At 40.4% G+C, this 27,755-nt stretch overlaps 1 protein-coding gene across 1 annotated transcript in view; it reads left to right on the top strand.

Moving 5' to 3' along the window:
* Positions 1 to 17,635: 17,635 nt before the first annotated feature.
* The window catches only part of LOC132393879 (UDP-glucuronosyltransferase 2A1-like), an 89,186-nt gene continuing 79,066 nt past the window's right edge, over positions 17,636 to 27,755 (top strand). The window contains 1 exon segment of the mRNA XM_059969285.1: positions 17,636 to 18,344. Within this exon segment, the coding sequence (XP_059825268.1) occupies positions 17,651 to 18,344 (694 nt within the window). The 5' untranslated portion in view covers positions 17,636 to 17,650.

Genomic DNA, 27,755 nt, shown 5'->3' with positions numbered 1-27,755 from the left:
TACAGTACCAAGGCGGAGATACTACAAAGCGCCTGGGGTAAGAAGAGGGTGTTTTTAGATGATAAATTAATATATTTTGATCAAGATTACCCCCCCCCCCGCAGTCCTGCAGAAACGTAAAAAATACTCTGAAGTAAAGCGATTACTAAAGCAAGAAAGGATTAGATTTCAAACTCCGTATCCTGCAAAACTTTGAGTGTTTTATCAGGATGGGATCCAACTGTATTAGACAGTGGAAGAGGCGACTACAGACATGAAGGCCAGACGGTTGCCCATCAGCATGATCAAACTGAGGAAAAGCCTGGCAGAGGAATTATCCCGCTCTGCTTGGGAAATAGTGCGAGAATCGAGAAGGCAGGAGACAGGAGGAGGCCGAGAGAAGTATATCAGAAAGAGACCGGGAGTTTTTCAAAGGCAGCCCTTACCCCCTCCAGAAGAGCCATAAGGTTTGGCTAACTTTAAAAATGTTGAGAAGCTAAACGGAAGCAAAAGTAGACGGTGATATACCTATCTCGAGAAATACTTTTTATAATGTGGATTTTATATTACTCAGTTATTCTTATTTATTCGCTCACTTACTCCTTTTTCCCCACCAAAATGAGAATATATATGTATGCGTGCGTATGTGTGTATGTATATATATATATATACATGTGTGTGTGTGTGTGTGTGTGCGCGCGCGCGTGTGTATGTGTGTATGTATATATATATATAGAGGAGTACAAAGGGAAATCTTTTCTGTGTAATGGATTTGTTCACTGACTTTTATGAATACTGCAATGGGGGCCCTCAACTCACAAACTCACAAGTGGGAGGGGTTATCCCCCACAGCTAGACATTTCTCGCTCAACCCAGGGTCATCTACTAGAGACCTTAGCCTTGGAATCACACCTTCATTGCCTTTTTTTTGTTATTATTTGCATTTCTTGGTTCTTATTTGTTCAGGGAGTAGATTGATTAAGTTTTATTCTGCTAATCTCAATGAAACATTGACAGATAAATACAGATGGCTAAGGACAAAGTAAAATTAATTTCTTTTAATGTCAATGAGCTATTAAATCCAATCAAACGTAATTGAATTTTATCCAAAATGAAAAAAGAACAAGCCCATGTAGTATATTTACAGGAAACTCACTTAAGTGATAATGAGCACAGAAAACTAAAGAGAATGGGCTTCACTACTTTGTTTTTCTCCTCATATAAATCAGGACGTAGGAGATAAGTTGCTTTTCTTATTTCAAGTAAGCTTAATTTTGAAAAAGTATTCAAAATGGGAGATAAGGAGGGCTGATATATTCTGGTAAGGGGGAATATAGATGGAAATTCAGTTACTCTATTGAATATATATGCACACCTGGGAAGTGATACTGGTTTCTTTCAGAAAATTACTAATATTATGGTAGCGGAAACAGATCTCCTGATATGTGAGGAAGACTTAAATTTATAATTACAACCAAAGTTAGACTCTTCCAAAAGAAAAACCTATGAAACAAAATCCTTACATAAGAAAGTTAATACACTTTTTGAGGATGATGGTTTAACTGATATATGGAGGGAACTTTCACCGACCGAAGGGATTACACTCATTATTCTGCTCACCATTCTGTATATACAAGAATAGACTATTTCATAACATTTGGAAAAGACAAAGACAAAATAAATACCTGTGGAATTGGGATAATAGATGTAAGTGACCATGCACCCATATATTTATCTGTTGATTTTGACCTGCAACCAAAGAATACTATTTGGAAACTAAATTCAAGTCTACTCAATGATCCGTACTTTACGGAATAAATTAAAATGAAATTGGTCTCTACTTAGAATTCAATGATAATGGAGAGGTTTCACCTCCCATTTTATGGGATACTCTGAAGGCTGTCTTAAGAGGGAAAATTATAGCGATATCTTCATATAAGCAAAAAAAGGGAATAAAACATTAGAGGAATTACAAAGTAGGCTGAAGGAACTAGAAAAAAACACAAATTCAATTTGGCACAGGTTACATTAGAGGAAATTTAAAATATTAGGAATGAAATTAATGGTTTGGCTATGCAAGAAATCAAGAAAAATTTAATCTTTCTGAAACAGAGACAAGATGAAAGTGGATCTAAGTCTATGAAAATACAGGCATGAAAACTGAAAAAAAAGATAGCAGAAAATACAATTCATGGAATTAGGGATTCAAGAACAAAAATTATTAAAAAAAAAAGAAAAGTGAAATTCAAGAAGCTTTTGAAGTGTTTTACAAAACTCTATATTCCAAAGTTCCAGGGGGAAGCATAACCCAAATTGACATCTTCTTGAATTCTCTAGAGTTACCCACTTTAAGTGAAGAACAAAATAGAACGATGACTGCTTACATAACTGAAGTTGAATTAAAAGCTGCAATTAGTCGGCTTAAATTAAGCAAGTCACCAGGATCAGATGGGTATACAGCAGAGTGGTACAAAGAAATTAAAAATGAGTTAATTCCTGTTTTACTCCCCACACTAAACTGGGCTCCAAAAAAAGGCACAAATGCCACCCAGTTGGAAGGAAGCGATAATCTCAGCTATACCGAAAGAAGGTAAGGATAAAATGAAATGCGGGTCATTTAGACCAATATCCATTCTTAATGTAGATTATATATTATTTACCTCCATCATGGCCAAATGATTAGATGAGTTTCTACCCATACTGATACACAACCATCAGACAGGTTTTATACGACAACGCCAAACACAAGACTATATACGAAGGACACTTCACATTATGGATCATATACAAAAAAATAAAATTGAAGCAAAAGTGCTAAGCGTGGATGCTGAAAAGGCATTTGTTTCAGTTAATGGGAATTTTCTTTACAGTTTTACATACATTTGGTTTCCAAGACACAATTATTAAAACTATACAGACACTATATGACAACCCTACTGCTAGGATTAAAATCAATGGATATTTATCAGACTTACCCTAGAAAGGGGCACGAGACAGGGTTGTGCATGGTCACCGCTACTCTTTGGATTATATCTGGAACCATTAGCTCACTACATCAGACAAAATGAAAATATCAGGGGATTTACTATTAAAGGGACAGAGTATAAATTGGCTTGTTACGCGGATGACATTTTGATCTATCTAGGGCAAGCAACATACTCTTTACCTAAATTGATGCAATCCTTTGAACAATATGGTCAATTATCAGGATATAAGATTAACATAGATAAAACCCAATTACTTTCATATTACTATAGCCTACCAAGAGAAATTGGAAGATATCCCTGGGCATGGCAAACAGGGTCTTTCAAATATTTGGGCATCATTATGCCAAAAGATTTGGCAAAATTATCAGAATGTAATTATCAGCCTTTATATAAAAAAAATTAAGGAAGATATGGCAAGATGGAACCTGATTCCTTTTTTTAGTCTAATTTCAAGGATTGAGTCTATTAAAATGAATATACTGCCCAGACTGTTATATCTCTTTCAGACCCTACCAATAGAGATTAATCAAAATCAATTCAATGAATGGAACAAGATGTTATCACATTTGGCAGGGTAAAAGGCCTAAAGCTCATCTCAAAACTTTGCAATTAGCAAAGGAAAGGGGGGATGGGGCCTACCTTCTCTTAGAGATTATGATTTTGCAGCACAGTTGAGAGCTGTGATATGTTGGTGCAACTCATCATATGACGCTCAATGGAAAAACATTGAGGAGCGGGTACTTCCCATCCCCATACAAGCAATTTTGGCTGATAACAACCTACAAAGCTACATAAATGCTATTGATAACCCATGGGTGAAATTGACTCTTAAAATATGGAAAACTACTATAAAAGAATATAATCTAGAGGGAGATATTGCAATTCTTAAATGGTGTGCATATGACTCTGATTTTACACCAAATGAATTGGATGCTAGATTTAAGGACTGAACAGTTATAGGAATAACATTTCTTTGCAACATAATGAAAGAAGGAACACTGTTCAGTTTTGAAATGCTTTATGAGAAACACTTATTAGAAAAACAAGATTTTTATCGATATTTACAGCTGCGACAATGTTAATAGGACGCTTAAAAATGTAACCATGCTTGATAGAGCTACTTAGAAAAGCACATAATTCAGATAATGGTAGTAGAATCATTTCAAGCATATATAAGGGTTTGTAAATCTTAAAACACATTTGACTTCATACATTAAAACAAAATGGGAGAAGGAAGGAGGGATAATTATATATGAGGAAGAATGGACAATAATATGGAGATATCAATGGAAGTGTACCAGTTCACAGAAGGAGGGAGTTTGGATGGAAAAACTTGATAAGATATTTTATTACACCCTCTCAGAAATCCCATTATGATAGTAACCTCCCTGTTTGCTGGAGAAATTGTGGAAATCAAAATGCAAATCATTATCATATATATTGGGGCTGCCCTGTTATCAAAGACTATTGGAGTGGGATACACAATGCCCTACAAGACATCTTTAAATGTGAAATACCCTTAGAGCGTAAGACCATATATTTTGGGTATATACCTCAAGAATGGTGGAAAAGAGATAAATATTTAATGAATATACTGTTGGTGGTTGGTAAGAAGACTCTTACTAGGAAATGGTTATCACAGGAGAGCCCAACTTTAAATGCATGGATTGAAATTACAATGGACATTTACAAAATGGAGAAGATAACAGCATCTGTTAATCATAAGCTGGAACAATTTGATTCATACTGGGAAAAATGGTTTAACTACATAATGCCTCAGAGGCCTGATTTTATTCTCACAAATCAATGAATATGTTGTAAAAAAAAAGATCACTCCCTACTTGTACATAGTTTTTTCCTTTTGCTTGTTTTTTCTTTCCACTCTTTTCTATAAGTGTATACCTCAGATAAATACTATGTGGAGATTTGTGACATATATGATATATATGTAAAATGTCTGAAATACATCTTATGGAAACGTTTGATGATGAACTTCAATAAAAAAATTACAAAAACAATTTAGATCCCTTCTCCAGTGTTTTTATTAATAACTTACTTGTGTAAATGGGCCATATACACAATAAATTGGTGACGAGGATTATGAACCTACATCTTATCGGTACACCGTGTTTTAGTTGATAACGACACTTGGAGGAGAAGAGAGACAAGGGAGATGAAAAGGAGCGACATACGCATATAGATGGAGTGCGATTGTTGAGCTTGCAAAAAGGACAGGTAAGTCAACTGAAACGTGCTGTGACTGCAAGGAGCTGGCTAAAAAGAAAACAAGGAAAAAAACTGGGCTAAATTAACATAACAAAGATGGTGATGAGTGGAACTATTACAGCATTTGATAGTGGCATTGAAAACTGGGTAACTTACATTGAAAGAGTGAAGTTCTATTGTGATGCTAACTGTGTTAATGATGAAAAGAAAGCTAGCATCTTACTCAGTGTTACCTAAGCAAAAACATACCGGCTGCTATAGAGTTTGTTAATTCCTGAAAAGCCAGCTGATAAAATGTTCAAGCAAATAGCAGACACTTTCCAACAGCATTTAAACCCCAAACCACTGGTCATCGCTGAAAGATTTAAATTTCACAAATGGAATCAGAGCAAAAATGAAAACATTTCTGAATATTGTGCTGAACTGTGCAAACTATCATAACATTGTCAATTTGGAGCTGGTCTATCGGACGCATTGAGGGACAAGTTAGTGTGTGGCATGCACTGTGAAACCACACCGAATAACCTCCCGTGTGAAAAGGACCCTACCTTAGAGAAGGCACTGAACATTGCAATATAATTGAAAACAGCAGAATGGAGTGCTTCAGAGTATAATAAAAATCTCCGGAATATGCTACAAATAAAATGTCACTGAACAGAAATGAAGGAAAAAAAATGCTGCCTTTGTGGGAACATGTCATATGACCCTGAAGACTGTTGGTCTTGTAATGTACCCCGTAATGGGTTAAAAAGAACCAGCAGAAATGGACACACCTGGAGTCTGAGTCTTCCATTAAAAACTCTGTTTTATTAGTAACTATGTGAATAAAGTAATATAAAACAAGGTAAACAGGTTAACGAAGTATATGTATATATATATGTGAGTAAATAAGGTCTCCAAGCTTCCCCAGCTCAGATGATTGGGTGATACAGTCTTACGGAGGTATGGTAAATAATCAGTTCAGTTCTGGAATTTGATTTGAGCAGAGTTGGGGAGAGAGAGATAGACTATTGGTTTGTTTTCCAATTCCGATGCCGATGCTGATCCTACACGTCATCCTCCTGCTCCTGAAACTTATTTAAAGTAACCAACTTGTGACCACAGAAAAGGGGACCGTTTCAGTTCTGCTATCAACCCAGGCCAGGGTTAAACACACCGATAGCGTTCCACCGGTCACTCCTTTGTCCACACTGTGAGCAAAAAACGCCACCTTTGTCATGGGCAAACAAAGCTCACCAGTGTCCTCCTTGCCTCTGCTGTCGTGTGTCTCCTGTGTTTGATTAAAAAGTCAACTGACCTTGTATATATCTCAGTAGTGTGGAACACCAGCTGTCCATCATATAGCTCTGCCTTTCAGTTTCCAAGGCAACTCGCAGACTCTCTCTCTCTCCCACACAAGCTGTTTGTTCCTTCTCTCTCTCTCTCTCTCTCTCTCTCTCTCTCTCTCTCTCTCTTAAAGGAACAGTCCACTTTAGAATAATCCTTCAGATCTCGTCACAGTTTAAAGACAAAGAATGCAGAAACTGTGGCAAATAGGGCCACGTTGGCAGATTATGTAAAGCTAGTAAACAGCAGAAAAAGGACAAAATACAGTGTAACAAGAAACCCCAGAAAGGAAAATACAACAATGTACACAAAATGGAAGAAAGCAGTTCTGATGAAAACGACTCAAACAAAAGTGAACTGTCTTGTCTGCAACTTCACAGCGTGAAAGAGACAGATGATCAAAGAGTAATATGGATCACTCCACAAGTGGCAGGCGTGAGACTGAAAATGGAGTTGGACACAGGCTCAGCTTTAACAGTGATCTCCGCACACGATTACAAACGACTGTTTTCTCACATACCTCTGAAACGAACTAAACTACTACTAAAGACTTACACAGGACAGAGAGCGCATCCCAAAGGTAAAAGTAAAGTGACAGTGACTATTGAGAAATATACCTGACATAACCACGCATAACCACTATATACCTCAAACATAACCACTGTATATATACCTGAAATATAATCACTACGTATTAGCTATTTACTGTACTATGTAATCACTTCTAGGTACCAAATATTAATATGTATTATTTTCTAGACACATTTTGTTATGTGTTGTTTTCACTAGATACTTTGTACTCTTTTAGCTGCTTATTATGGCACTTACAGAACACCTGTTGTTTTGCAGTTATTAGCTGAGATATATCCCATGTATTACACTCAGCCTTTGTTCAGTATGAGATAACAGTGTCGGGCAGGATGCTACGGGTGGGAATGTAATGTGAGGGGGTTGTGTGGAGAACATAATCTTGGCAAAGACTCAGGTCCCAATGCGAACGGCTGGTACATAATGGTGGCGCACCGCGGGCTAGGCAAGAGTGATTAATTAATTCATATATAGATGATATGCAACTAAAAATCGATTGGGTATGCTAATTAAAACCAATATGTAACTAAGATAAGAAATTGCTATAAAGAATGCTGTACACTGGAGCTCGCTGGGCTTTCGGTGACTAGTTCATTAATTGCCTCAGCCTTTGTTTGCAAATAAAGGTTTACTTTTCTTGAATAATTGTCTGTGTCTCCAAGTCATTTCAAGTAACCACAAAATGACCTACAGAGACAAAGCACAGCAGCTGAACCTCTATGCACTGGAAAATGGAGGACCACCGTTGCTGGGACGTGAATGGCTCAGGAAAATTCAGTTGGATTGGCACTCCATCAAGGCACTAGTTGTGTCAGCAAAGGAGGGCAGCAAGGCTACATCTGAGAGTCAGTCACAAATACTTGCTGACTGAGGAAGTGTTCATGAAAGGAATAAGAACACTTCAGAGCATGAAAGCAAAGATTGAGATTGAGGAAAATGCATGTCCAAAATTTTACAAAGCCAGACCAGTGCCATATACAATCCGTCCTACAGTAGAGGCAGAGCTGAAAAATCTGGAGCAGACTGGGGTCCTGTCAAAGGTGGACTGGAGTGAATGGACCACGCCCATTATTCCAGTGATGAAGAAAACCTCCAGCACAAAACCAGGAAAACCAAGCAGGGTGCGCATATGTGCAGACTTTGAAGTGACTGTTAACCCAGTTCTCTGCACAGTACAGAATCCTCTACTTCGAACTGAGGACATCTTTGCTTCCCCGTCAGGAGGGAAACGTTTCACAAAAAATGATTTGGCCCAGGCTTATTTCCAAATGGAAATTGATGATGCATCCAAGAAATACCTAACAGGATTTTACCAGTACAACAGGTTGATGTTTGGGATAGCATCGGCACCTGCAATCTGGCAAAGGGCGATGGACCAGGTTCTGCAGGGGATTCCAGGGACTCAGTGTTACCTGGATGACATCATTGTCACTAGCAAAGATGACGAGGAATATCTTTCTAACCTTGAACAAGTGCTCACCAGGTTACGAGAATATGGGCTCAGAGCTAATCAACAGAAATGTGAGTTTTTCAAAAAGGAAATCTCATACTGTGGGCATGTGGTCAACAAGGATGGCTTACACATGTCTCAAGACAAGATAGAAGTGGTGCTTAAGGAACCACCATCTGAAAATGTGTCTCAGCTGACAGCATATCTTGGACTAGCGAACTATTACCACAAGTTCTTGCCTGACCAATCCACAGTCCTACACCCACTGAATGCACTATTACGGACAGGGACACAGTGGAAGTGGACTGAGAGCTGTGAGAAAGCATTTCAAGAAACTAAAAGACTCATAACTTCAGAAGGGGTGCGCGTGCACTTTGACCCCTCCTTACCAATCCAACTAGCTTGTGATGCCTTGCCCCATGGGATAGGAGCTGTGTTATCGCACAAGGTCCCAGATGGCTCAGAAAGACCAATAGCCTTTGCCTCAAGAATGCTAACTTCAGCTGAATGCAAATATGCACAGATTGACAGAGGGACCCGAAGCCTCGTGTGGGGAGTCAAGAAATTCAGTCACTACCTGTTGACTGACCATCAGCCTCTCGTGTCAACCTTCAACCCAAGAAATGACGTTCCAGTGAAGATAGCACAAAGGCTGCAGCAATGATCCCTTTTCTTAGGAGGTCACATGTATGACATTGAACACAAGGGGATCAAGCAACACGGCAACGCAGGTGGTTTGTCACGTTTATCACTGCCGACTTTGGAGATAACTACACAAATGGATTCAGCAGAGGTCTTTCACACAACAATAGTTGAACAATTACCAGTGACAAACAGCCTCATTGAAAGAGAAACACGCAATGACCCTATGTTGTCAAAAGTGTATGACATCACATTAAAGGGATGGCCAGTGCTTGGTAACACACTGTTTCCAGCTTCTCAGCGAGGAAGGAGCAGTTATCAGTGTGTCGGGGAACACTAATGTGTGGCTCACGAGTTGTGATTCCTACCAAGCTACGCACCAGAGTGTTGGAGGAACTGCACAAGGGGTATCTGGGTACCATTAAGATGAAAAGCCTTGCCCATGCCTATGCCTGGTGGCCAGAAATCAATAAACAGGACTTGACCAAGAACTGCTCTGGATGTCAAAAGATCCAGAACACACCATCACAAGCCCCTGTCCTTCCGTGGGAGTGGCCTTCATCACCATGGCAACATGCACATCGACTTTGCTGGACCATTCTTGAACTCTCTTTTTATCGCCATCAATGCACATTCCAACTGGGCAGAGGTCATCAAAGTGAAGACAACCACATCAGAAAAGACCATTGCAGTTCTGAGGGCCATGTTCACCAGGAATGGCATACTAGAACAAATCTGCACAGACAACGGACGACAGTTTGTCTCTGAAGAATTCCAAAGTTTTGTTAAGAACAATGGAATCAAGCACTTTACATCGGCCCCTGACCATCCATCCACAAATGGCTTGGCAGAAAGATCTGTGCAGACATTCAAGAAAGCCATCAAGGCAAGGGACAGTGAAAATCGACCACTGCAACACAAGATAGACAACTTCCTCCTTACCTATCGTAATGTAGTACATGCAACCACTAACCAGACTCCACCGATGCTGTTTCTGAACAGGAACCTGAGGTCCCACATGGATCTTCTCAAACCAGATGTAAGGCGGGATGTGGAGAACAGACAGTTCAAACACTTGAATGCTAAGTCAACACGGAGCTTCAGCATGGGACAGTCAGTTCTTGCACATGATTGTCGTACTGAAAAGTGGCAACCGGGTACAATTTCCACCATAGATGGGCCACTGATGTATACATTGAAGGTGGGAGAGAACGTTTGGAGACATCATGTAGTCAAAATCCTGGATGCTCAGGTGAAAACACAACAATACCCTGCCCAGACTCCCCTGACATAGAAGCAAATACTCCTGATGTGACTACATCAGCCTCATCTACAGATACGCATGCCATCAGTGCTGATGACCCATCTGATGTACCTGTGAAGACTCATTCCCCAAAGCAAACGTTTCAGATCAGACGTTACCCTGATACGTATTCAGGCAACAATAAATATATGAGTTAGGCAAAGGTTCATATAACAAATAACACGTTTATTAAACACTGAAAACAAACCCCCCAAAAGTAAACCATCACTAATGTAACCGGAAATCATCTGCTGTGCGGCAGCTTAAACAGTTCTTAAAGCGATGCAGCTCAAACAGTTCTTAAAGCGATGTTGCAAACACAGTTCTTTAAAGTAGTATTGCCAAAAGTTCAGAAATGCTCACAGTCCATTTAAACGGAGAGACTTTACAAGACGATTTAAATTCTCTTTCACGTCGTTTTGCTTCGCTTCCCAACGTCGAACTTTTCCCACGAAGAATTTACGAAAGGAAACGAAACGGCTTAAAGGCACTGACCTTTCCTTTATCACACTGTCCTCAATCTTCTGCTATCCCGCAGAGATTAACACGAGAACAGTCAACGAATTCCTTCCAAATAAGGATTAAACAAGGTCGAACCCGTTTCATCATCGAAATAGATTCTCCTCGATCTTTAACTCCCGAACTCCGATCTTCACTCTCCACTGATTTCTTAACTAGTAGTATTGTAAAGAAACTGCTGGCAATGACCTTTTAAACTTTAGGCATTAGATAAAAACTTCATCCTTCAACTAAACTGCGTCATCACATTAAATCACACAGTGGCATGAAGTCAACTTGGCAAATCCAGCCACGAATTGCCCCTCCTCACAGGGTGGGGTCTTCCTTTTATAACCTGTAAAAAAACCTGTCACATGATCTCTACTGGCGGGAAAATGACATCACTCCACCATCACAAGACCATTACCTCAAGTCCAGTGTAGCTTCAACCCCAGTCACGTGACAAGGGTACCACTGTCATGTCACGAGTACGTAACACCTCCCTCCAAAAAAAACATTTTTTGGTCTGACAAGAACAAAAATTTTTAACAATTGCATACAAGAAAACAAATGTATAAATTTTATAACATACATAATATACAATACCATCATATAACATCTTATAACTCACAATACAGTAGGAGTGTTACAATTGAAAATAAACCACTCCATAAAAAAATTGCATTGTACATTCAACATCGAGATAGACAATCAGCAACCACATTATCTTTACCTTTGATATGTTATCACATTATTGTACTCTTGTAACATCAAACTCCAATTTAATAATCTTCTGTTTTTGTTTTTCATGTTACTCAGAAAAACTAACGGATTATGATCAGTGTAAACAATAAGTGGTTTTTGAGTTGTACTAACATATACCTCAAAATATTCCAAAGCTAAAACAAGAGATAACAATTCTTTCTCTATTGTCGAATAGTTTCTTTGATGCTTATTAAATTTCTTAGAAAAGTAAGCTACTGGATGATCAACCTCATCACCCTCATTCCTTTGCATTAATACTGCTCCTGCAGCCTCATCACTAGCATCCACAGCCAATGAAAAAGGTTTTTCAAAGTCAGGTGCCTTAAGCACAGGTTGTTGACATATCATTATTTTCAATTTTTCAAATGCTTCTTGACAAGGCACTGTCCACACAAACTTCACATTCTTCTGCAGAAGGTTAGTTAATGGAAGGGCAACATTAGCAAAATTCTTACAAAATTTTCGATAATATCCTTCCATTCCCAAAAATCTTCCGAGAGTTTTTTTCCCTGTTGGAGTGGGAATCTCTAAAATTGCCCGAACTTTTGCCTGAACAGGAACTACCTTACCTTGACCCACAACATAACCAAGGTAAGTCACAGTGGCATGTCCAAATTCACTCTTAGCTAAATTAATAGTTAAGTTAGCTTTTGAAAGCCTTTCAAACAATTTCTCCACCGCAATAATGTGTGCTTCCCAAGTATCATTTCCTGTCACTACATCATCAATATAAGCATCAGTATCTTTCAATCCCTGAATCACAGAGTTAATCATCCTCTGGAAAGTACCTGGGGCATTTTTCATCCCAAATGGAAGAACATTATACTCATATAACCCAGATGGAGTTACAAATGCAGAAATCTCTCTACCTCTGTCCGTTAATGGAACACACCAATACCCTTTCAATAAATCAATCTTTGTAAGGAACTTTGCTTTTCCAACTTTATCTACACAATCATCTAGTCTAGGAATTGGATATGCATCTGTTTTCGTTACAGCATTCACCTTCCTATAGTCCGTACAAAACCTAATACTACCATCTGGTTTTGGCACCATAACACATGGCGAACTCCAATTCGAGTTAGAATGTCTAATAATATTATTCTCTAACATATATTCAATTTCTTTCTCAGCAAGTTCACATTTTTCTATGTTCATCCTATATGGATGTTGTTTAATAGGTTTGGCATCTCCAACATCTACATCATGTGAAGCTATAGTAGTCCTTCTCAGAACATCTGGAAACAACTCCTTATATTTAAAAATTAATTAATTCCTTCATCTGTTGTTTCTGCTCCAGCTGTAAATGTGCTAATTTCTCATCAATATTTTCCAGAATGGTTGAATTTGGTAACCTAACAGAAACAATGTTGGATTTAGAATGAAAGTCAGATGAATCATCTATCATGTTCCTAGTTAAATCAAACTCATTCTCACTAACCACAACAGTCACAGTATCAGATTGTTTCTCATAATATGGTTTTATCATATTTATATGGCAAAGTTGTGTTGACCTTCTAAGATCTAGAGTTTTTATCACGTAATCCACATCATTGATTTTAGACATAATTTCATAAGGACCATGAAATCTAGCTTGTAAAGGATTTGTCTGCACTGGGAAAAAAACCAACACCTTATCTCCAGGCTTAAACATCCTCATCCTAGCTTCTTTATCATACCAAGTCTTCATTTTCTCCTGAACCTATTTTAAATTTTCCTTAGCTAAGCTACAAGCTTTATGTAACCTGTCCTTAAATTTCAACACATAGTCCAACAAATTAGTGTGTACTTCCTTACTAATCCATTGTTCTTTCAATAAAGCTAAAGGTCCTCTAACTCTATGCCCAAACACAAGTTCAAATGGACTAAAACCTAAAGATTCCTGTACCGATTCCCTTACTGCAAATAAAAGTAAGTTTATACCCTCGTCCCAGTCATTTTCATTTTCCACCAATACATCCTAATCATATTCTTGAGGGTAGAATGAAACCTCTCCAAGGCACCTTGCAACTCTGGACGGTAAGCAGACGAAGTGATTTGCTTAGCTCCCAATTTATAAACTATCTGTTGAAACAATCCAGACATAAAATTACTGCCTTGATCAGTTTGTACTTCCTTAGGTAATCCAAAATAAGTAAAGAATTTTATAAGAGCCTTTGTCACAGTTTTAGCTTTTATATTCCTAAGTGGTACTGCCTCTGGAAACCTAGACGAAGTACACATGATAGTCAACAAATACTGATAACCAGTTTTTGTCTTTGGTAATGGACCAACACAATCTTCAATAACTTTAGAAAACGGTTCACCAAATGCTGGAATGGGTTGTAATGGAGCTACTGGTGTAACCTGATTTGGTTTACCCACAATTTGACAAGTATGGCACGTTTTACAAAACATCGCCACATCTTTTCTTAGACCAGCCCAGTAAAAATGTTTTAAAATCTTGTCCACAGTTTTCCTTACCCCTTGATGTCTACCTAAAGGCACACTATGAGCTAAAGTCAAAATCTCATTTCGATAAACTTTAGGGACAACTACCTGGTAAACAACATTCCAATCCTCACTTGCAGGAATTGTAGGCAATCTCCACTTCCTCATCAACACTCCTTTTTCCAAGTAATATCCTACTGGCACCTTCTCAATTTCACTACCTAGTAAAGCTTGCTCTCTTAATTTTATAATCTCAGGGTCTCTATTCTGCTCTGCTATCATCTCCTTCCGAGACAGAGATAAATCTTCATAGTCAGACTTACTCCAAAAATCTTGTACAAACAACGAAGATAAGAAAGTCTTTGACACATCCTCAAATCTCAAATCCTGAGTTGAACAGTCCTGAGTAACAACCTCATTCTGCGCATCAATCTTTTTAGCCATAGCTCTAGTCACAACACAGGAAGAATCTGTGTTAGAATTCAACTCTGGTTCCTCTGACTCCATTGTCAAATGCACTTCAGGAAAAACTTGTCCACCTGCCAAATCATTACCTAACAATAAAGAAATACCCTTCACAGGTAGCTATGCTGTAATCCTACTTTAACAAATCCTGTAACTAACCCTGACTTTAAATTTACTTTATGTAAATGTACAAGCATAAAATCACTCCCAACACCTCTTATATAATTTACCTCTCCAGAATCAGACTGTTCATTAAACTTCAACACACTGTCTAACATCAGCGATTGAGAAGCTCCAGTATCCCTAAGGATTTTTATTGGCACCAGAGTAGATCCTTCTTTCAAGGATACAAACCCTTCAGTTATAAAATGATCATATCCCTTTCTAACCTGGTCAGACTCTAACAAAGCCCCATTTGTGTTTATCAAACCCTATAACTTTACAGGTGCTTCAGTATGTTGCACACAAGCATCTGGAACTGCTTCCTTCTCTTTCTTTTTCAATTAGCTATTACATGGCCAGGTTTCTTACAATAGTTACAAATAGGATCAAACTGTCTTTCCTTCACAGGTTTTCCTTCCTCCTTACCTTTCTCATTAACTTCTGATTTAATTTCTGATTTACCTTGAGTCTCCATGTTATTTTTCCTCTTAAAATTTCTGCCCTGAGGAAATTTATTCCTATGGATTAAAACATACTCATCAGCTAATCTAGCACAATCCTGCAATTTATCAGTATCCCTCTCATTTAAGTAGGTCCTTACTTCAACAGGAATGCTTCTTTTAAATTCCTCCATTAAAATCAGCTCTCTCAATGTGTCATAGTCCCCATTTACATTTTTAGAAGAAACCCATCTCTCAAAACACATAGCTTTATCATAAGCAAATTCCACATAAGTTTTTTCCACAGACTTTTTCAAATTTCTGAATCTTTCTCTATAAGCTTCTGGGACTAATTTGTATGCTTTTAGAATATGCATCTTCACAATATCATAATCTAATGCTTGCGCAGCAGTTAAAGCTGTGTAAACTTGTTGTGCTTTACCTTTAATTACACTCTGTAACAACACTGACCATTTATCTTTCGGCCACTCTGACATCCGAGCAATAGTTTCAAAATGTTGAAAATATCTTTCCACCTCTGTTTCACTAAATGGAGGGACCAATTTAATTTCTTGACTAGCAACAAACGGTTTTCTAGAACCAGAAGACTGTTTCCCAGACCTTAATTCCTCTATTGCATATTCAAAATCTCTCTGTTTTTGTTCAGCCTCTAGCTTACAATGCTCCAATTTCATCTGTTCGATTTGCAACTGCATCTCCAGATTACTTATTGGAAACGACCCTAAAATCGATTAATCAAAAACACCTGAATCCACATAGTGTGACGCGATTTTCCTCTGTATGACAGCCTTTGATGTAGATGTCAAAATACCTTTAAGTTGCAATCTATGAGCTATCTCAGATACCTCAGTTTTCTTCGCCTTCACTAACAACTCCGCATCTGGCAAAACCAGAAACTCATCAATATTCATTGTTGCCGAATACCACTCACAAGCCAATCAAACAAAAGAATCGAGTATTCCCCTTTTCCAAAACACCGACGCAAAGGTCAGCAAGCATTTAAACTCAAACGATCCAATTCTGGATGAGCCCCCATATTTATGTCACGTATTCAGGCAACAATAAATATATGAGTTAGGCAAGGGTTCATATAACAAATAACACGTTTATTAAACACTGAAAACAAACCCCCCCAAAAGTAAACAAACATTTACGTAACCGGAAATCAGCTGCTGTGCAGCAGCTTAAACAGTTCTTAAAGCGATGCAGCTCAAACAGTTCTTAAAGCGATGTTGCAAACACAGTTCTTTAAAGTAGTATTGCCAAAAGTTCAGAAATGCTCACAGTCCATTTAAAAGGAGAGACTTTATAAGACGATTTAAATTCTCTTTCACGTCATTTTGCTTCCATCCCCGACGTCGAACTTTTCCCACGAAGAATTTACGAAAGGAAACGAAACAGCTTAAAGGCACTGACCTTTCCTTTATCACACTGTCCTCAATCTTCTGCTATCCCGCAGAGATTAACACGCGAACAGTCAACGAATTCCTTCCAAATAAGGATTAAACAAGGTCGAACCCGTTTCATCGTCGAAATAGATTCTCCTCGATCTTTAACTCCCGAACTCCGATCTTCACTCTCCACTGATTTCTTAACTAGTAGTATTGTAAAGAAACTGCTGGCAATGACCTTTTAAACTTTAGGCATTAGATAAAAACTTCATCCTTCAACTAAACTGCATCATTACATTAAATCACGCAGTGGCATGAAGTCAACTTGGCAAATCCAGCCACGAATTGCCCCTCCTCACAGGGTGGGGTCTTCCTTTTATAACCTGTAAAAAAAACCTGTCACATGATCTCTACTGGCAGGAAAATTACATCACTCCACCATCACAAGACCATCACCTCAAGTCCAGTGTAGCGTCAACCCCAGTCACGTGACAAGGGTACCACTGTTATGTCACGAGTACGTAACAACCGAAAGAGGCAGAGAAGACCTCCCCAGACACTTGAGTTATAACTGGTTCTTGGACCAAAAGTAAAAAGTTAAAAGGCTTGTTATGATTTGATATTATTAAGCTACTTCGTTATAATTTGTAAACAAATGGTAGGGGTTTGTATGTTAAGAGTAAACATATTTGCTTAGCATAGTGCCCCTGTAACAAAAAACAGTTGATACACTATTAAAATAAAAGGGGGAGGAGTGAACCGTATAACCGATATTAGAATAAGGAACGTCGTTGCATGCGCTATTAGGCGCGTATGGATCTATATATGTGTGTGTAAAAGTTCGGACTTTTCCTGGAAAAGAATCGCGAAATTTAGTTCCTGTCTCCAGCGTTTCTATTAATAAATCAGTTGTGTAAACAGGCCACATACACAACCAGGTGACCAGAACTTCAGCTGGGAGCCATTGCTTGGACACGATGCAACTCGGGCTCCTGTTTGTGCTCTTGTTTTTTTCCCAGCGGGCAGCTCCCGAAAACGTACTGATTTGGCCGGCGGAGGGAAGCCACTGGATCAATGTAAAATTTATTATCAATGAACTGATCGCCCGGGGTCACAATGTCACGGTGGCTGTACATTCAGCTTCACTTTTCGTCAACTACTCCGAGCCCCCACCCTTACGGTTTGAAGTATTTCAGGTGCCGTTTACCACAGAGGATTACGAAGCCCGTTTGAATGATATCATAGAATTCTTTTTAAACGAGAAGCCTTTCCTGTCCCACTGGGCTGCCTACAGAAAATTTTCAAAGATCATGGAAAGTCAGATGAAAACGGTGCGAGGGGTCTGTGACGGGGTATTAAAGAATGACAAACTGATGCAGAGGCTGCGGGAGTCTGCGTTCAAAGTGTTGTTGAGTGATCCTGTCTATTTCTGTGGGGATCTTCTGGCTGTGAAGCTCGGCATTCCTTTCATCTTCACTCTGAGATTTTCCCCGGGGTTTGCGGTGGAGAGACACTGCGGGCAGATGCCTGCTCCTCCTTCCTACGTACCGACTTTTTTGTCGGAGTTTTCAGATAAGATGTCTTTTCCGGAGAGAGTTCAGAATGTGTTTTACACATTTATGTACAAGTGGATGACTGATGAAATGTGGTCCTATTCGAATTCGTATTACAGTGAGATTTTAGGTAAGGATTCCGTTTTCTCCTGATAAATGGCATAAATACAACTGTGCAACTTAACGCAACCTTACGTTACCATACGATCATAAGGCGTAGGAGCTGAATTAAGATAGTCCACCTATTGAGTCAGCACTTCTATTCAGTAATGGCTTCGTGAGTAAGCGTTTGGCACGGACTAGAAGGGCTGAGATGGCCTGTTTCCGTGTTGTAATTGTTATATGGCTTATATGTTTTATTATCTCTCTACACACAATTTTTTTGTTTTCTCCCAATAACCTTTGACGCCCTGACCAATCAAGAAGCTATAAACTTTTTCTTTAAGTATACCCAATTATTCGGCCTCCACAGCAGTCTGTGCCAGTGAATTCCATAAATTCACCTCCCTCTCGCTAAAGAAATCCTTCCCCATCTCTGTTCTAAAAGGACATCCTTGAATTCTGGTACCAGAGTCTTCCTCTAGAGGAAATATCCTCACTACATCTTCACTCCCCGTTTAGAAATGGCAGAGCAGACTTAGTGGGCCAAGTGACCTAATTCTGCTTATTTTTCCAATGAATTTGAATAGTTTTGTAAGACAGCTTTCTGTCTATTATGTGTCTTGGAATCATTCTCAGTAATCTAGTGCAACATCTTCTAAACCAGTGAAGTCAAGCTAAATGGGCGATAGTTTCTTTCTACTGCCTCCCTCCCTTCAAAGTTCAAAGTTAATTTTTATCTAAGTATATATATATATATATATATATATATATATATATATATGTATACATACACACACACACACACAACCCTGAGATTAATTTTGTTGTGGGCATTCTCAATAAATCCACAATAGAATAATAACTATAACAGAATCAATGAAAGACTGCACCAACTTGGGCATTCAGCTAGCATGCAAAGATAAAAAAACAGTGCAAATACAAGAAGAAAGAAACAATAAAAACTTCTCAGCTTTCCAAACACTTTCTCCTTAGAATTAGTGACTACACTCACTTCTGCGCCCCCCCCCCCGACAATTTTGCATTTATGGCATGCTATTGGTGTCCTCCACAGTGAAGGAGTCAAGAATTCACAAGCCTCTGCCTTAACTATATGTAAACACTTGGCCTCCACAGCTCCCTGTGGCAATGAATTCTTCAGATTTCCAGCTCTTTGTTTAAAGACATTGTTTCTCATCCCCATTCTAAAAGGATGCTGCTCTATTTTCAGGCTGTGTCCTTTGGTCTTCGACTCTCCCACTAGAGGAAACATATTCTCCACATCCACTCCAACAAGGACTTTACCATACAGTAAGGTTTCTGTGAAGTCACCCCTTATTCTTCTGAATTCCAGTGAATACAGGCCCAGAGCCATCAAATGCTCTTCAAATGACGAGCCATTCAATTCTGCAATCATTTTTGTGAGCCTCCTTAGAAACTCTCCAGTGTGACCACATTCTTTCAAAGGGTCCAAAAACTGCTCACAATACTCTAGGTAAGGCCTCTTCAGTGCTTTATAAAGCCTCAACATTACATCCTTGCTTTTATATTCTAGTCCTTCTGAAAAAAATGCTAACATTGCATTTGCCTTCCTCACCACAGACTCAACCTGCAAATCAACCTCTAGGGAATCTTGCACAAGGACTCCCAAGTCTGATTGTGCAGCATTTCTGACACATGTTGACCAGCACCTCCTGAGTGCAAGGGGGATAGATGGGATGAATTTGTCAGGTGTGTTCAAGAAGGATTCCTGACACAGTATGTGGACCAGCTGACGAGAGGAGAGGCTATACTGGATCTAGTTCTGGGTAATGAACCTGGTCAGGGGACAGACCTCTTGGTGGGGGAGCATTTTGGTGAGACTGACCACAACTCCCTTAGCTTCCGCATAGCTATGTAAAGGGATAAAATCAGTCAAAATGGTAAAGTGCTTAACTGGGGAAGGGCTACTTTGAAGGAATGAGGCAGGAACTAGCGAGAGTAAATTGGAAACAGATGTTCAAAGGGGAAAGCACAGAAGTAATGTGGGAGAAGTTAAGGGACCAATTGAGCTGGGTTCAGGATAGGTTTGTCCCAAGGAAAAAGTGGTAAGAAAAGGCAACCGTGGCTGACGAAACATGTGAGGCAACTTGTCAAGAGGAAAAAGGAAGCATATGTTAGATATATTTTTGAATGACATGATAGAATTCTGGACAAACGAGAAGACTTTCCTGTCCCACTGGGGTGCCTACAGAAAATTTTCAAAGATCATGGAAAATGGGACCAAAGTGATGTGAGAGGTCTGTGACGGGGTATTAAAGAATAACAAACTGATGCAGAGACTGCGGGAGTCTGCGCTCAAAGTGTTGTTGAGTGATCTTCTCCATTTCTGTGGGGATCTTCCGGCCGTGAAGCTCGGCATTCCTTTTACCTTCAGTCTGAGATTTTCCCCGGGGTTTGCGGTGGAGAGACACTGCAGACAGATGCCTGCTCATCCTTCCTACTTACCGACTTCTTTGTCAGAGTTTTCAGATAAGGTGTCTTTTCCGGAGAGAATTCAGAATGTGTTTTACACATTAATGTACCAGTGGATAGTTGAAGAAATGTGGTCCCGTTGGAATTGGTTTTAGACTCTCCTACCAGAGGAAACATATCCTCCACATCCACTCTATCAAGGACTTTTACCATACAGTAAGGTTTCTGTGAAGTCACCCCTCATTTTTCTTAATTCCAGTGTATACAGGCCCAGAGCCATAAAATGCTCTTCAAATGACGAGCCATTCAATTCTGCAATCATTTTTGTGAGCCTCCTTAGAAACTCTCCACTGTGACCACATTCTTTCAGAGGGTCCAAAAACTGCGCACAATACTCTAGGTAAGGCCTCCTCAGTGCTTTATAAAGCCTCAACATTACATCCTTGTTTTCATATTCTAGTCCTTCTGAAAAAAATGCTAACATTGCATTTGCCTTCCTCACCACAGACTCAACCTGCAAATCAACCTCTAGGGAATCTTGCACAAGGACTCCCGAGTCTGATTGTGCAGCATTTCTGACACATGTTGACCGGCACCTCCTGAGTGCAAGGGGGATAGATGGGGCTGAATTTGTCAGGTGTGTTCAAGTATATGTTCAAGTATGTGTGTTCAAGTGTGTTCACAATATGTAGATAAGTCTACAAGAGGAGAGGCTGTACTTGATCTGGTATTGGGAAATGAACCTGGTTAGGTGTCTCATCTCTCAGTGGGAGACCATTTTGGAGAGAGTGATCACAATTCTATCTCCATAACATTGGAGAGAGATAGGAACAGACAAGTTAGGAAAGCATTTAATTGGAGTAAGGGGAAATATGAAGCTATCATAAATCGGGAACAGATGTTCTCAGGGAACAGCAGAAATGTGACAAATGTTCAGGAGATATTTGTGTGGCGTTCTGCATAGGTATGTTCCAATCAGACAGGGAAAGGATGCTAGGGTCCGGGAACAGTGGTGTACAAAGGCTGTTGAAAGACTAGTTAACAAGAAAAGCTTACAAAAGGTTCACAAAACTAGGAAATGATAGATATCTGGAAGATTATGAGTCTTGCAGGAAGTAGCTTGAGAATGAAGTTAGGAGAGCCAGAATGGGCCATGAGAAGGCCTTGATGAGCAGGATTAAGGAAAACCCCAAGGCGTTCTACAAATATGTGAAGAGCAAGAGAATAAGACATGAGAGGATAGGACCAATCAAGTGTGACATTGGAAAAACAGCAGGAATACTTAATGAATACTTTGCTTCAGTATTCACTACGGAAAAGGATCTTGGCAATTGTAGGGATGACTTACAGCGGATTGAAAAACTTGAGCATATAGACATTAAGAAAGAGGATGTACTGGAACTTTTGGAAAGCATCAAGTTGGATAAGTTTCTTCTAAGAGACTCCTGGATAGGTACATGGAGCTTAGAAAAATAGTGGGCTATGGGTAACGCTTGGTAACTTCTAAAGTAAGTACATATTCAGCACAGCATTGTGGGCTGAAGGACCTGTATTGTGCTGTAGGTTTTCTATGTTTCTATGTTTCTAATTCTGGCCAACTCCTTACATGTGCCTCTGTAATTCCCTTTACTCAACTGTAATACTGATACATCTAACTTTAGCTTTTCCTTCTCAAATTTCAGGGTGAATTCAATCATATTCTATTTATTTCCTTAAAGGTTCTTCACCTTAAGCTTGCTAATCAATTCTGGTTCATTGCACAAGACGTAATCCTGAATAGCTGAACCTTTAGTGGGTTCAACCATGAGCTGCTCTAAAAAGCTATCGCAAAGGAATTCTAGAAACTCCCCTTCTTGGGATCCAGCACTAACCCGACTTCCCCAATCTACCTGCATATTGAAATCCCCCAGGATTATTGTAACATTGTCCTTTTTGCATGCATTTTCTATCTCCCATTTTAATTTGTAGACCACATCACACTTCTGTTTGGAGGTCTGTATGTCTCCCATTAGAGCCTTTTTATCTTTGCTGTTCCTTAGAACTACCCACAGGTCTAAACATAAACCAGGAAATTATAAGCCTGCGAGTCTGACATCATTGGGGGAAAGTTATTGGAAGGTATTCCGAGGAACTGGCTATACAAGTATTTAGATAGACATGAACTGATTAGGGATAGCCAGCATGACTTTGTGCATGTCGGGTCGTGTCTAACCAATCTTATACAGTTTTTAGAGGACAAACATGAGGAAATCTGCAGATGCTGGAAATTCAAGCAACACACACGAAACGCTTGTGGAACGCAGCAGGCCAGGCAGCATCTATAGGGAGAAGCGTTGTCGATGTTTCAGGCCGAGACCCTTCGTCAGGACTAACTGAAAGGAAAGAAAGTAAGAGATTTGAAAGTAGGAGGGGGAGGGGAAAATGTGAAATGATAGGGGAGGACTGGAGGGGGTGGAGTGAAGCTGAGAGCCGGAAAGATGATTGGCAAAAGGGATACAGAGCTAGAGAAGGGAAAGGATCATGGGACGGGAGGCCTAGGGAGAATGAAAGGGGAAGGGGAACACCAGAGGGAGATGGAGAACAGGCAGAGTGATGGGCAGAGAGAGAAAGAAAAAAAAAGGGGGGGAAGAAAACGAAATATACGAAATAAAGAAACGATGAATGGACAAGGGAGTCGCGTAGAGAGCCATCTCTGCATAGAGCAGAAGGGAGGGTGCGGGAAAGATGTGCTCGGTAGTGGGATCCCGTTGGAGGTGCGGAATTTACGGAGAATTATACGTTGGACCTGGAGGCTGGTGGGGTGGTAGGTGAGGACAAGGGGGACCCTATCCTGATGGGGTGGTAGGTGGATGGGGTGAGGGCAGATGTGCGAGAAATGGGAGAGATGCGTTTGAGAGCAGAACTGATGATGGAAGAAGGGAAGCCACTTCGTTTAAAAAAGGAAGACATCTCCTTCGTCCTGGAATGAAAAGCCTCATCCTGAGAGCAGATGCGGTGGAGACGGAGGAATTGTGAGAAGGGGATAGCATTTTTGCAAGAGACAGGGTGGGAAGAGGAATTGTCCATGTAGCTGTGAGAGTCTGTAGGCTTATAGTAGATATCATTAGATAGGCCGTCTCCAGAGATGGAGACAGAAAGATCAAGAAAGGGGAGGGAGGTGTCAGAAAAGACCAGGTAAATTTGAGGGCAGGGTGAAAGTTGGAGGCAAAGTTAATGAAGTCAACGAGCTCAGCATGCGTGCAGGAGGCAGCGCCAATGCAGTTGTCGATGTAGCGAAGGAAAAGAGGAGGATGGATACCCATATAGGCTTGGAACATGGACTGTTCCACAAAGCCAAAAAAAGGCAGGCATAACTGGGAGCCATGTGGGTGCCCATGGCTACACTCTTGTCCAGCTCTGTATCCCTTCTGCCAATCACCTTTCTGGCTCTCAGCTTCACTCCACCTCCTCCAGTCTTCTCCTATCATTTAGCATTTCCCCTCCCCCTCCTACTTTCAAATCTCTTACTTTCTTTCCTTTCAGTTAGTCCTGACGGAGGGTCTCAGCCCGAAACATCGACAGCGCTTCTCCCTGTAGATGCTGCCTGGCCTGCTGCGTTCCACCAGCATTTTGTGTGAGATTTTAGAGGAATTTACCAGGAAAATGGATGAAGGCAAGGCAGTGGATCTTGCCTCCATAGACTTTAGCAAGGCATTTGACAAGGCCCTGCATGGGAGGTTGGTCAAAAATGTTTAGTCACTCGGCATTCAAGATGAGGTTTTAAATTGGATTTGACATTGGCTTTGTGGGAGAAACCAGAGAGTGCTGGTAGAGGATTGTCTCTCTGACCAGAGGTCTGTGACTAGTTCTGTGCCGCAGGGATCAGAGCTGGGTCTGTTGTTGTTTATCATCTATATCAATGATCTGAATGATAATTAACTGGATCAGCAAATTTGCAGATGACACCAAGATTGGGACTGTAGTGAACAGTGAGGAAGGCTATTATGGCTGGCAGAAGGATCTAATTCAGCTGGAAAAATGGACAGAGAAATGGCAGATGGAATTTAATTCATTAAAATGTGAGTTTTGTACTTTGATTACACCAACCAAGGCAGGTCTTACACAGAGAAAGGAGTGTGGTAGAACAAAAGGGATATGGGAATACAGGCCCAGAATTGGTTGAAAGTGGCATCACAGATAGATAGGGTCGTAAAGAAATCTTTTGGCATGTTGGTTTTCATAAATCAATGCATGGAGTGCAGGAGATGGAATGTTAAGCTGAAGCTTTATAAGATGTAGTTGAGGCCTAATTTGCAGTATTGTGTGTAGTTTTGGTCACCTACCTAGGTGATGTAAACAAGTTTGAAATAATAAAGATAGATAAAATTTTGAAGGATGTTGCCTGGTCAGGAGGACCTGAGTTATAAAGAAAGATTGAATAGGTTGTACAGAGAGGAAATTAAAAACCTGGTGGCATGGTGCGAGGGCAATAACCTATCCCTCAACGTCAGTAAGACGAAGGAATTGGTTATCACGAGGAAATCTGCAGATGCTGGAAATTCAAACAACAACACACACAAAATGCTGGTGGAACACAGCAGGCCAGGCAGCATCTACGGGGAGAAGCGCTGTCGACGTTTCGGGCCGAGACCCTTCGTCAGGACTAACTGAAAGGAAAGATAGTAAGAGATATGAAAATAGTGGGGGGAGGGGGAAATGCGAAATGATAGGAGAAGACCGGAGGGGGTGGGATGAAGCTAAGAGCTGGAAAGGTGATTGGCAAAAGTGATACAGAGCTGGACAAGGGAAAGGATCATGGGACGGGAGGCCTCAGGAGAAAGAAAGTGGGGGGGAGCACCAGAGAGAGATGAAGAACAGGCAAACAACTAAGTATGTCAGGGATGGGGTTAGGAGGGGAGGAAGGGCATTAACAGAAGTTAGAGAAGTCAATGTTCATGCCATCAGGTTGGAGGCTACCCAGCCGGTATATAAGGTGAAGGAATTGGTTGTTGAGCAGCAGACCGCACAACCCCATCTACATCGGTGGTACGCAGGTGGAACAGGTCAAAAGCTTTAAGTTCCTTGGGGTGAATATCACAACTGACCTGACTTGGTCTAACCAAGCAGAGTCCACTGCCAAGAAGGCCCACCAGCGCCTTTACTTCCTGAAAAAGCTGAAGAAATTTGGCCTGTCCCCTAAAAACCTCACTAATTTTTATAGGTGCACCGTAGAAAGCATTCTTCTGGGGTGCATCACAACCTGGTATAGAAGTCCAAGACTGGAAGAAGCTGCAGAAGCTCGTGAACATAGCCCAGCACATCACATAAACCAATCTTCCATCCTTGGACTCACTTTACACCACACGTCAGAGCAGTGCTGCCAGGATAATCAAAGACAAGACCCACCCAGCCAACACACTTTTTGTCCCTCATCCCTCTGGAAGAAGGTTCAGGAGCATGAAGATTCATATGGCCAGATTTGGGAACAGCTTCTTTCCACTGTGATAAGACTGCTGAACAGATCCTGACCCGGATCTGGGCTGTACCTTCAAAATATCTGGACCTGACTTGCACTACCTTACTTCCCCTTTTCTATTTTCTAATTATGATTTATAATTTAAATGTTTTATTATATTTATTTTGATTTGTATTTCAGGGAGCGCGAAGCGCAGAAACAAATATCACTGTGATGATTGTACACTCTAGTATCAATTGTTTGGTGACAATAAAGTAAAGTTAGGATAATATAACTTAGAACATCGAAGATTGAGAGATTTGATAGAGGTATACAAAATAATGAGGGGTATAGATAGGGTAAGTGCAAGCAGGCTTTTCCACTGAGGTTGGGTGGAACCACAACCAAAGGTCATGGGTTAAGGGTGAAAGTTAAAAAGTTTAAGGGATCATGAGGGGAAACTTCTTCACTTAGACTAGAGGGGTATGACAGTGTGGAATGAGCTGCCTGCACAAGTGGTGCATGCAAACTCAATTTCAATGTTTATGAGAGGTTTGGATAGGTACATAGAACATAAAACATAGAAAACCTACACACAACATAGGCCCTTTGGCCCACAAAATTGTGCTGTACATGTCCCTACCTTAGAAATTAGTAGGCTTACCTATAACCCTCTATTTTTCTAAGCTCCATGTACCTATCCAAAAGACCCTATCGTATCCACTTCCACCACCATTGCTGGCAGCCCATTCCACATTACTCACCATCTCTGAGTAAAAAAACTTACCCCTGACATCTCCTCTGTACCTACTCCCCAGCACCTTAAACCTGTGTCCTCTTGTGGCGACCATTTCAGCCCTGGAAAAAAGCCTCTGACTATCCACACGATCAATGCCTCTTATCATCTTATACACCTCTATCAGGTCACCTCTCATCCTCCGTTGCTCCAAGGAGAAAAGGACGAGTTCACTCAACCTATTCTCATAAGGCATGCTCCCCAATCCAGGCAACATCCTTGTAAACTCCTCTGCACCCTTTCTATGGCTTCCACATCCTTCCTGTAGTGAGGTGACTAGAAATGAGCACAATACTCCAAGTGGGGTCTGACCAGGGTCCTATGAAGATGCAACATTACCTCACGGCTCCTAAATTGAATTCCACGATTGATGAAGGCCAATACATCGTATGCCTTCTTAACCACAGAGTCAACCTGTGCAGCTGCTTTGAGCATCCTAAGGACTTGGACCCCAAGATCCCTCTGATCCTCCACACTGCCAGAAGTCTTACCATTAATACAATATTCTGCCATCATATTTGACCTACCAAAATGAGCCACTTCACAGTTATTTGGGTTAAACTCCATCTGCCACTTCTCAGCCCGGTTTTGCATCCTATCAATGTCCGGCTCTAACCTCAGACAGCCGTCCACACTATCCACAACACCTCCAACCTTTGTGTTATCAGCAAACTTACTAAACCATCCCTCCACTTCCTCATCCAGGTCATTTATAAAAATCACGAAGAGTAAGGGTCCCAGAACAG

Source organism: Hypanus sabinus, chromosome 5 (genome assembly GCF_030144855.1).
Source record: "Hypanus sabinus isolate sHypSab1 chromosome 5, sHypSab1.hap1, whole genome shotgun sequence".
Classification (NCBI taxonomy): Eukaryota; Metazoa; Chordata; class Chondrichthyes; order Myliobatiformes; family Dasyatidae; genus Hypanus; species Hypanus sabinus.
This window is presented reverse-complemented; position numbering and strand designations above follow the sequence as displayed.